This window comes from Perna viridis, chromosome 10, assembly GCF_037379345.1.
Source record: "Perna viridis isolate PV_CMFRI_1.1 ecotype Kerala chromosome 10, ASM3737934v1, whole genome shotgun sequence".
Lineage (NCBI taxonomy): Eukaryota > Metazoa > Mollusca > Bivalvia > Mytilida > Mytilidae > Perna > Perna viridis.
In genome coordinates this window covers 30615333-30627607 of record NC_142454.1, presented here as the reverse complement: position 1 = coordinate 30627607, position 12275 = coordinate 30615333, and the positions used below count along the sequence as shown (strand labels likewise).

Genomic DNA, 12275 nt, shown 5'->3' with positions numbered 1-12275 from the left:
CAAGGCGTGTCGCTGTTCAGAACAATTTCTGTCAGTTTAAAACTGTTCTATGACAGCGAATCCTGAGAGAATCAAAGAGGTGTTTGAATTGATCGCAACTGTAATTCTGAGTAGACGTTTTTTAATTTAAAATAATTTTACAAGGTTTTAGATTAACCTTTTCATAGAAATAGTTTTTTTCCAATTATTACTATTAAAGTAGTTCCATATGAAGAGGCGTGGCAAAAATATCAAGTTAGAAAATAGTAAATTGACATTATTGCTTGATAGTTCTTCGTTTTAACTGCGGGCACGTGACTACGGGAAAGTCGATGAGCATGCTTATCAACATTTTCATACTACCGCGAGGAAAAATTGTTATGTTCTAACCTAAACCCTACTTCACGGCTGAAGATGTCACTCATCGACTGTCCAACTTCGGAACTTCATAATTTGAGTTATGGGGCTTTTGTTATAAAAGTAATGATTCCACAAGATATGAAAATTTCAAGTCTTGTTCTTCAGAGAGTAATCAAGGGAACCAAGGTTATAGCGGTAATCAAAAGAATGTAATCCAGGGACAAATACTAGAATGGAAAACAGACAAACACGACAAAAAAATAAAGTAACTAAAATCATACATACAAAGTAACAAACGCAAATGAGCAAATCGGACTCCCAAAACATGGGAGCATGGACCAGGTGCACCGGTAGGGTAAGCATCCCCTGCTTTTCTAAAAACACCCGCCGAGTTGCTCATAAAAAGTCAAGTCCGGGGTAGACGAAAGAGAAAAAAAGCTATAACTTCTTGAACAAATCAAATTTTTATGATGCAGATGGATACAACGTAACAATCCACGAGTTCATGATGACGACCATAAAACTTCTGTAGTGATGACTTCAATCTTGTAGCAACATAAGCCTGTTCCGGAAGCCTATTTGTTAGAATTCTAGTGCAATACAATAAGTCCGCGTAGTTTTGGCAAATTCTGGCATAACGTATGAGTTTTGATATGGAAACTTCATGCATAGGTGCTGAAGGAATGTTGCAATATATGAAAGCAAAGTTGACAATTCTGAATGAAAAGTCATCACTTTTGTCGTATAGTTTGGTCAATAGTTTTCCTTTACCACCGATATCAACGTGTAGGTCAAGATATGAGACTGACTTCACAGTGTCTGTATTATCCTTTATTTCATTTTCTTTGGAGTAGATGCTATGTATCAAATCTCCGAAACTAGCATTGTTTAGCGATAATACGTCAACTATATAGCGGAAGCTGAGATTAAAGTAACTAGATAATCAATGTTCCTTCTTTTGGATCGGATCAACTATAAATTCTGCCTCATAAGAGTAAAGGAATGGGTCAGCAAGTAGAGGATGCCGGTCGTTTGCTAAAAACGCGTCCACCACACTGGACATATATGTTGTCGATAAGACATTTCAGCATATCTTGAAAACATCTTCTACTGTTTGTTTGGATGATGATTTGGATTTTTTTAACAAAGTATGAGGACTCTTTACCATGAACTATATATATGTATATATGTGAACCGTATTTTTTGGAGTAACAACGATTGTGTAATGTTTTTGAGTCAGGGTTATGGGGGATAGAAGTACAAATAATTCAAAAATCATAGTTTTAATGCTATTGTACTCTAATAATAATCCTAAATTGAGGGTTTCCAGGAGATCATTCAATTTTTCAGGATCCAGATTAAATTAATACCACTACAAGACTAACATATGTCGTGGTAGGACTGGAGACATTAAAATGAAAGTATCAATTCAATTAATGTCAATCAAGCATTGAAATAACTGCTTTTTTTATTTTTGAACATCGCGCACAGTTGTAACTACTTCGATATTTATGTGGACTAAATTAATATAAACTGAAACTAATGTAGAAAAATAGTTTTGCTTATAGATATGCGCTACTTTAAATTTTGCTTGACCATGGTCTGTTGACAAGGTTTCTTTTTGCCCCTACAACGCATTTTTATGTCATAGGAGGTCTATACAATGTAAATAACAGAATATTTCTTAGGTGTAAGTATTTGTAAGGATCAGGAAAAATGGAAAAAATCAGAAATACGCATATCAAAACCCTACTGATCTGACAATGTAATATCACTCAAGTATGCTTTCTCTATTTGAAAAGACCATAATTTGATCTCTGCATCATTTGATTTGCATCATTTGGAATTTGCAATAGAATCGTAGAAAATTTTTTTTTTACAGAAATATCTGCCCTTGAAATGTTCAGTGTAGTGCATCTCAATGTGAAACTGTAACTCAATGGTCCAGCATGATATGGAAAATACTGTTTGTTTCCTTGGTTTGGATGGTATAAATAGTTAAATTACACTATCAAATTATGGGTTTTTTAAACCATGTTTCACCTACTGCCTGATTCTTACACGGACTAACAATTAAACATGGAATTCTTTCTGGTAAAGCAAATAAATTATAATAGCAGACTAGTAGATTTATCATATATAGATATTACATGAAATATACTTTGTTTTTGAAATTTAAGTATAAAATAGGCCGTATACATAGGTTATTGCAACCCATCCTTTCGAATAGATTTTTAAAAAAGGACACAGTCACCTTCAATAACGCCACCTGTCTTTTTGGATTCGTTAGTTCTTGTAGCTCTACTTTTAAAATTGTCTTTCATTCGAATAATTATTATCATGAGGCTTGAATATTTCATTGAATATGTACATGAACATGTATAAATGACGTTTGCTGTTTATTGAATGAATTCAGTGTTATATGTAAAAGAAGATCTCACTATTGTTTTATTACACATGTAAAGACGTTGGTTTTATTGCAAAAGAAATTTGGTTTGTCTTTGTATGTTACGTGGATTGATTGACTTTTTTTTTTTTTTTTTTTTTTTTTTTTTTTTGGTATATCGATTCTATGGCATATATTTCAAGTATTTCAGAACAAAAACGGTTGACCGATCAAATAAACGCTGTTTTGTTCTAGTCCAGCACACTGAGCCGGATTTTTGTTGTGGTAGCTCACGGTAGCAACAACATTAAATATTTTGGCAACGATCCTAATATTTGAGTCATTGAGTTGGCGTCTCTTACTTTTTTGCGCTACATGTATTTAGAACCATGTAAAATACCCGTTAATTATTATAGATCTGCAGATCTGTTTTCGTATTATTGTATCTATTTGCATTAATGTGTTAATGTTAAGTAAAGAGTGTATAAAAGTTTAAAATAGCGAATATGCCTTCTACGCAGGAGACTTACACAATATGTGTAGACATGACAAGGCTGATGAAAACTACCTTATACAAATTAACGAATCGGTTTTTGTTTTACTGATTATACATAAAGAGGTTAGATTAAGTAATGAGGGTGGCAGAGGTGTAAAAACTTGGGAATGTTACTATGCACAGGAGATTGTCAATGTTTTATAGGTATATGCGACGACAATTGATCAATTCAAGAACGTTTGTTTAGGCATATGTTTACAGAAAGAGAGACGGAATCATCGAGGATATCAAACCCCTAATGACTTTAATGTCAGTTCCTGTATGAATTAGGCAGTGGGTGGAACATGGTAGGAAAAAACACCATTTTGAAAGTTAAATTTGGATATTTTGACCATCAGAATCAAGGCAAAAAAAACAAAAATTCGCATATCACTTTGGTGAATTGAGTTTTAATTTCATTGAAAATGAGCATTCTAAGAGCAAATAAATCTGTCAAAAGACTTTTTTTTCATTCTATTGCACAATTTGTGAGCAAATCAAGTGATGCAGGGATCAAATAATGATCTTTCAAAGTAGAGAAAGCATCCTTTAGCACGTTTAATAAAATTATATTGTCAGATCAGTGGTGTTTTAACATGCATGTTTCTGATTTTACTCATTTCGCCTGGTTCTTACAAAAACTTACACTTTAATTGCATCTTTTCTGGTCATCATGATATCGACTTAAAAATATATATTACAATTACATAAATTGCATATATTTCTTTAATTGAAAAAAATACCTCATTTTTTTTCTCCCATAAAACTGCTGCTTACCTTGGTTTTGGTCATGTAATTAAATCAAATCTATTAAATATTAAAATTGTTAAACTAAGTTCATTTTTTAGAATGTGATTTCGAATGATGAGTTGCATGCATTCAAATCCGTGGGAAAAAAAAATTGATAGCAGCAAGTTCAGAAGATATAATTATTACGAAAATATGTGCAAACAGAACATAGTTTAACTTAGAACTGAACTCGTAACAGACAAGCTGGGTTGCACTTAAGTAGCAGTCTTTTCTAAAATCAGACAGAAGGTGATTCGTACATGTCAAAAACAACCAAATTCTGTTTTATTTCCTGCTCAAACTTAGTTACTGATCACAAAACCAGTCTTAGTTTTTCATTTGTCTGTTGCGTTTTTGAGATAAAATTTATGTAGATTGTACTTGAAATTGGATCATTGAAAGAGTTACCGTTCTTAATTTTGTTTGGTTTGGTTGATTGCAATGGGAGATAAATATAAGATTGTTTTAAAAGTGCAGATCTGAATACAGAAATAAAAATTGTTATGTATATATATATACATTATGTAGATTGAAAAAACATTGTTTGTTTGATGGGTTTTTCTACACCATGAATCACTTTAAAATTGGCAGTGTCTGAATTTTATGTGGAATCAGTCTGGTACTTTAAAAAAAGAAACACCGAAATAACACACGAGAAAATGTATTAGAAACAAAGTTCTGTAAGATTTGAATCGACCTACCTCTGTATATTATTCTTCTAGTCAAGTTGTGTACCACGAGTTAAGGATTAAAAAAATCATGAATTTTTGGTGACTCCAATACAGATTCTGCATTGGAAAAAACAGAACGGATATGGTAAAACACATCAAAACCAATATCCAAAATAACAAATTACGTTGTTTCGCTTTACAAAATACATTCAATACACATGGGTCGTTTACTAAAGATATTGGCTTCCTTTATTCGCTTTGTTTAATTTAAAGAATAAATGTTAAGCTGCTATGGGCCTTAACGGCCTAAGACCGATGCCTGTAGTATATATTGTAACTGTCTTACGTTGTATCACTTTTGACCCCATGTCGTTAAACTTTCCTTTGAGAAAGCAATCATTCCATAATTGTTTGAAAAATAATACAAATTGATAATAAAGGTTTCAAAATCATTTTAATGAATATTTCATTAAAATCTTAATTATTAGAAAAAAATAGGAAAAAAACAAATTTGAAGAAAAATATGGCCTTAATTGATTTTTATTATTGAAAATTGTCCTGTAGCAGAAAGCACTAGTTTGCGACTGCAATATGAAAGCCAACAAAAGAAAATTTTCTCCAATATAACTCAATATCATGAAATAATAATTGATTGAGACATCATTGTATGCTTGTTTTAATACAAAGTATTATTTTACAAAATTATGTAATAATAAATTTATCTTATATGAGATATAGATTTGAACTTGAATAATTTTGAACTCGCACAATACTTTGAAATCGTTTATTACACATCTAATAGTAAGAAACATGTACCATAATCACAAATGGTACAAACCCCGTCTAAATAACAGAAAATCGTGTTGAATTGTATTAAAATTTCATTTATTATAATGGAAATTCCTATCTACATTCGATACTTAAAAAATAACGTTTTCAATTGCAATTGCGATCGACCTCAGTAATTGCTATGTTTTTAGTAAAATGTTAAATTAAGCCTTTGTTATTTATTCAATGGCAAAATATTCTGTAGAGTATTTATTAGTTTGTGAGTTTGAAGAGAAAATGGGATATAATTACACACTTTTCGAGAATTCATTATTTTACAAAATTGATATATTTTAGCCCATTAATGATTGAGATTGTGAATATAATTATGTATTAGTTATTTAAGGTTAGCTCGTTCCCGGAAAATTATGGCCTTTGCTTTATGTGGTTAATGCACATACATGAAAACAAATTACAACATGAAAAGTTTCACAAAACAAAAGGAAAACCTACAGCTACAGTCCCATAACCGATCCGAGCAACGATTTGACGGATCAATGACCGCTGACTGATTGATTGCTGACGGATCGACAACCGATGACCGATGACCGACCTGACGGTAGTTTTAATTTGTTATGTAAAATGACGAATTATCTGATAAAAATAAAACAAAAGTAAAATAAACGTATTAACTAATGTTTAAATATACTGCATTATATTCATATGTGTAAAATTGACAAATAAAACAACGGATTTTTTTAAGATATGTTGACCGCTTTGTGGTCACGTGATGCGATCACCGGTTTAATGGATCGGCTAGACGGATCGATGACTGATCGCAATTTCTGTTGTACGGACAGGTTCAGGTACTGTATAAGCTATAGTGTATGATTTTGCTGTGTTCTTGGTTAAATATTGATGACCCGTTCCGACATGTCGAGTTTTGTCTTAATTGGTCCAATATTGCATACGGTCCACTGGTAACCAGCTTGCTACAAAGAAACGTTATGAACATGGTTTTAATTTGCCCCTTGGTTCCTCTGCTTTTCTAGAAATACCCGCTGAGTTGCTCATAAAATGTCAAGTCCGGAGTAGACAAACAAGGAAAAGAAAACTATGACACATTGAATAAATCAATTTTCATAGTGCAGATGGATACACCATAACGATCCATAAAGTATTTGTTAAAACTACATATAATTCATATGTTTAAAACCTTTCCTGTACGAATCGAAAATTGACACAACCCATTTCTCCATTATATGACAGTATGATAATTCCAATGCTATATAAGCGAAATAAGCCTTTTTTGTTATTAAAACTTTCAAATTTACAAGGCATTGTACGTATTAGACTGGTATTATTTGTCTTTAAAGGGGTATATTTGTTTATACCAGTTCCTGATATTTTCAGAACTATTAGCATACCATTTAATATCAATGCTCTGTAAATGTCAAAATGGAATGGCCATGCTAGTTCACCAATTTGATTGAAAAACTTCACAATTTTTGAGTATAGTTGAAATATGATATGTTTTGCATGTAAAAATTGGGCCCTATTTGATCTGCTGTAGATGTGTATCTATACAAGATAATTTATCTTTTGACATTCGTGCAAAATCTTAAAATAATGGTTTGAAATATGCCACTTTTTTACTTTCAATATGAGTAAGAGTTATCTTTCTTACAAAGTTACATCCCGACACAGAACTCTCCATTCATAGAAACAAAGCAAAAAGTAAACAACAATTTGAATTCTGAATGATGTCTTGCAAGTTTTCAAATTCAGGAACAGAAGATTGACCTTCATTGAGTTAAAATAATGACACTCCCCCCTCCCCCCCAAAAAAAAAGGAAAGAACTAAAATAAAAATACGAGCAGTTTCAACATTTTAGTATCTGAATGATGTCACTAAACATCGATTCTGTGCAACTTTTATTTACTTCTTAAGAGTTAACATGTGTTTTGATGATACAAACATATGGTACATATGCATAAATAAACATTGAATCAAAAGTCGCCTTTTAAGAATGAAACAGTGTATATGTATCACACATGTACAATTTACATGTAGTTGTCTATTTGCTACACACTGTGGAAAACATTGGTTCTTTTAAGTACAAGAATTGAGTTTCAAGATTAAAAATATTTTCGGTTTACGAGTATTACTTGGTTAATTTGTTTTTGTTTGTTTGTTTGTTTGTTTTTGTTTTTGTTTTTTTATTATTATTTTTTTGTTTTGTTTTTTGTTTTAATTCACAACGAAATGTAGTTTTTAATTTCCTTCTAATGCTACCGCTGTCACGCAGAAACGACTTAATTATCTAGAACCGTACTGTAGTTATTGTTGGTGTCATTTGTTTCATTTTACAATACAGATTAGGAATTGGAGGACAACAATGCATGAATTTGTTTATGTCTTTTCTCATCAGCTCGTGCTTTTATCATACATATCAAATCTTTAAACGTATTGAGTACACGTATTTCATAACTTCTTAATATGATGTTTGATAATCGTGACTCGCTGTTGATAACTTTTTTGTGTCTGTTGTGCGTGTTTTGGCAGACGTTTCCTTTTCTAAGTAAGCAGATGATGGTCGAAGTCGGAGTAGCTTATTCTTTACGTCTAGTCGTATCTCATTAGACATTGCTAACATTACTATAAAATCGCTTGCACTGTTCAAAATACGCAGGAAGTTTCCGCCATGGAGCAAGATCTGGGTCGAATAGTCTCGGATGCTCATGCCAAGGTCGGGAAACAGCTTTGCAATGATTGTCGTCAAGGAGTTCGGCAGGAAAGCAAACACGTTCGTAAAACACAACACCAGGAATATTTTACAGAGTTTTACCTGAAGGTTTTTGATTGTCTTCGCACGATCAGAGCTGCTCATTTTCAATGACAGGAGATTTTTCCGGTTTTGGTATAACCCTTGAACAATAAGAACGTTTATAATGCTGAAGAAGATAATTTGGATCGGTCCGGCAAAGAAGTGAAGAATGAGCACTATAGTGTCATGTTTCGGTTTGTCTTCCCAATAAAGATCGGAGTACACTCTTTTGTACTGTGTTTCATTCTTAGCTGGATCGTAAACTGGACCAATTTTCGTAAAGAGTGGTATTTGGATATTAGTTACCACACCAAGAATGAACGATAGGAAAAGAAATACTTGCGGTTTTTTAACGGTCATTGACGACCTTAGTCTAAGTGGATATTTGATCGCCATGAGTCTTTCGGCTGATAAAACACAGAGAGTGTTGAAAGCCGTTCCACGCAAAACGTAGGTTATGAAGTTTTTGTTCCAAAAGTACATATTAGCGGCGGCTTCCCGCACGGCAGCCGATGAGCTCATTCCGAGGAGAGTGGCAAAAAGTAAAAACAAATCCGATACCAAACTCAAGGTATCCGCCAGCAACACGGCAAACATGTAAATAAAGGACGAGTTAGATCTCCTACCTTCAAATAGAAATGAGGCTACGATACTGTTTCCTATGATCCCAATAGTGCAAACAAACGGTAGTACATACAAGTCTTGGACGTATTCTAGAGTATCGTACACTTTCTTAAGATTGTTTTGGTTCAAGCTAGGGGAGTTAACTTTCATCGTTGTTGGTGGTTCGTTGGTAAAAGTTGAATTCGTGAAATCTTCATCTGTTGTGACAGAAACGGAGTCGAAGGTATTCGTTGGCGTTTCTGTGCATTGTGTGACAGGGAGAACTAACAAGGCTGTGAAGAATCCAAGTAAGGCCAAATATTTTATTTGCTTCATCTGAAATATAAAAACATTATAAAAATATTGTATCCAAACAATTGTGCCTTAACATCTTGTCATGAGTACAATTATTAAAACATGTTTCGAAATATCAAACGCTGTCATTACATAGAATTTTCGAATAGAATATTTATGTAATACATGTATATACAGAGCAATATTTTATGTAGTACATTTATAACAGTATCAAACATGTTTCCTGGCGTTGTCGAAAAACGATGACTCACACGACTAGATTTAATCATGAATATACATGTATGCTTATCGATACAAATGTAGTTGCCTTAGTTATCTGGTAAAAAAGTATCGAATAGTAAACTGATGAACAGTCAAATGCATTCAAACTGTAGGACGCACATTGATGCCTGGATCATTACCTTGTGTACGTGGTAATACCCCTTTCAGATACTTTAATAAAAAAATGCTTAATGTGTTATCATTTGGAAAATAATACTGGTACAATGTACAATGTAATACCGTATCTTATACCAGTCGAAATGAACTTGTTGATCGTTACGATGTGCATGTATCCATCTACACCATGAAATCTGATATGTTCAATGTATTACAATTTCCCTTTCCTTTTTCGTCTACCCTGGATTTGACGTTTTAATTATGAGCAGCGGCGGATGTTTTTAAAAAACAAGAGGACGCTTACCCTATCGGTGCATCTGGTCCATGTTCTGAGTTTTAAGTGGAGTCCGAGTTGCTCATTTACTTTTGTTGCTTTTTACGAACTATTCTGTTTTTTTTTGGTTTTTTTTTTTCATGTTCTTTGTTGTATGTGTCTGTTTTCCATGTTTGGTCTTTGTCCCTGGATTACATTCTTTTTTATTTCTGTTAGAATCTTGCTTCTCTTGATTTTTCTTTAACATTGAAAATGCCCTAACCTGCAGCAAATAATGCTACTCTTGGTTTACATAAAGTATATAATAGACCCTTTTGTGGTAAGTTGGTGAGCATGCTCAATAGACACTTCCGCGAGGTAGAGCTTGGGTAGAACAAAAAAAATTTCCTCGCGGAAGTGTATATTGAGCATGCTCTACGCATGCACATCGACTACCCCAACATTAGCACAAAAGGGTCTATAATTGTCCTTTCTGTATTCAGATCTGTATTTTTGAGAAAACGATACATTTATTTCTTACCAAATTAAAACAAAACAAGAACTATAAATTCTGCAAATTCCATACAGAATATATAATATTTTTTGTCGAGAATGTACAGTAATCGAATGACTAAGACAGCTCTACTTATGATTTGCTATTGTCACTTGATTCAGAAATTAAAATGAATTTACTGGGCTTTGACATGCATGAATGATTTCCCGTCTGATTTTTACATGTATAATAACTACAGTAACTACTTTAATCATTAATACATCATTGATACATATATAATGTCCTATACATTCGCGCATTTTGTGCAGTTAATATACGTAGTAAGTACATACCGTTGCAAAAAAAGGCACAAGGGCGTATCAGAAAAGTCGTAAGGGCAGAAGGGCGCGTGTGAGGGCACCAAGGGCGCGGCGCCCTTCTATTTCGGGCTACCGAGACCATTGCTTACCATCCCCTCTATATAATCCGTTATACTTTCACGGTATCAAACCTTAGTATCTTTCAACCTATATAAAAATTTTTAAAATATCAAATTATGTTCGTAAATATTTTTTTTATTTACATAACAATCTCCTTTCTTTTTAGTAGTGATTTTTGTAAAGATTTGTGCGAGCATTAAACTCATTTTGTCTGTTATAAACAAGATTTCCTTCACCTTTCTACTAACAACTCAGAGCTCAAGTTATATTTGTTAAGTTCCGTTTTTCATTTTTACCGACGTTCTGCACGATATTGTAATAAAATCTTCTAACAAATGGGGGTAGAGTTACAAACCCCGCAAACCCCTACCTTGACTGCTATTGTAATAGGTACTTTACTTAAATTCTTGAAACTACCATAACGTTTGTGCTACATGACTTTCAAGTTGAAAGGAATTTAAAAAAAGCGGATAATTAAAAGCCAAACTTCATGAAAGCATCTGGGGCGCCTGCAACGCGGCAAACATGTAGGTGTACAAGTTATTTCCCTTGTCTTTAAATAGAAACGAGGCTACGATCAATCATTACAAATTATCATGACGTACAGAAAGTCTCTAAATCAATTTATACTTTCTACAAGGACTCGATCCTTGTCATAAAAAAGAACATATATAGCTTTTAGTTACCCTACTTAAATGTTTTCGTTGCATGCAATCTACGATTAATGTTTAATTGGTAATGGTGACTAAAATTTGGCCGCATTTGATTTCTATTTGTTTTCGCAATTTAACGGTTCTTAATTGCATGATAATGCAATTTTCTTTTCCTGAGTAAATTTCAAATACAGCATATAAGGTCTGTTTTTCCTTTTGATGACATCAATTGATCTGTAGTCCTCAGGCTCTAATTGATTGGGATATCATCGGGGAGTAAATTTAAATAAGACCGGAAGCTGATGGAATTCCCCAACGACCATTCATTCATTAGAGGATGTTTACACGTTGTATTTGAACATTTGAAATGAAGGCTTACACTTTATGAAGAATAATTAGGTAGTTTAAAAGGGTTCCTTAGTGAAGCCCATATAAAACTAAGATGTAATTTCGTTCAGTCGGCGATCTTTAATTGTTAATGATTAAGTAGGTCACATTTAGATGAATCGATTGATTGAAGATAACCATAATCTCTACCATCTGTTTTGACAGAAGGGTGAAGGATTTTACGACTAACCGAATTAAGTGAATGAATTGTTTACGAAAACAGATCTAAATATCGGGAAACAAATACGGAGCGTCAATAATAGAATAATTTGGATACATTGTAATCCAAGTATATGGCTTATAAACGTGGTAACAAAAACATACACAATTAAGAGAAGGGGAAAAAATAAAATTTAAAGGTTATGCATATCCTGTTCCAAAAGGACACCTTATAATTACATATTGCAAGTTAGTAAAATCCGCACAATCGGAACTCA

General features: G+C 33.1%; 1 protein-coding gene across 1 annotated transcript; it reads right to left on the bottom strand.

Annotated features, from left to right (window-relative positions):
• Positions 1-7109: 7109 nt before the first annotated feature.
• On the bottom strand, positions 7110-9390 carry LOC148605341 (putative G protein-coupled receptor B0563.6). Its single transcript, XM_088550640.1, has one exon. It carries the CDS (start codon positions 9253-9255, stop codon positions 7984-7986), a length of 1272 nt encoding a protein of 423 aa, XP_088406766.1. The 5' UTR covers positions 9256-9390; the 3' UTR covers positions 7110-7983.
• Positions 9391-12275: the final 2885 nt, after the last annotated feature.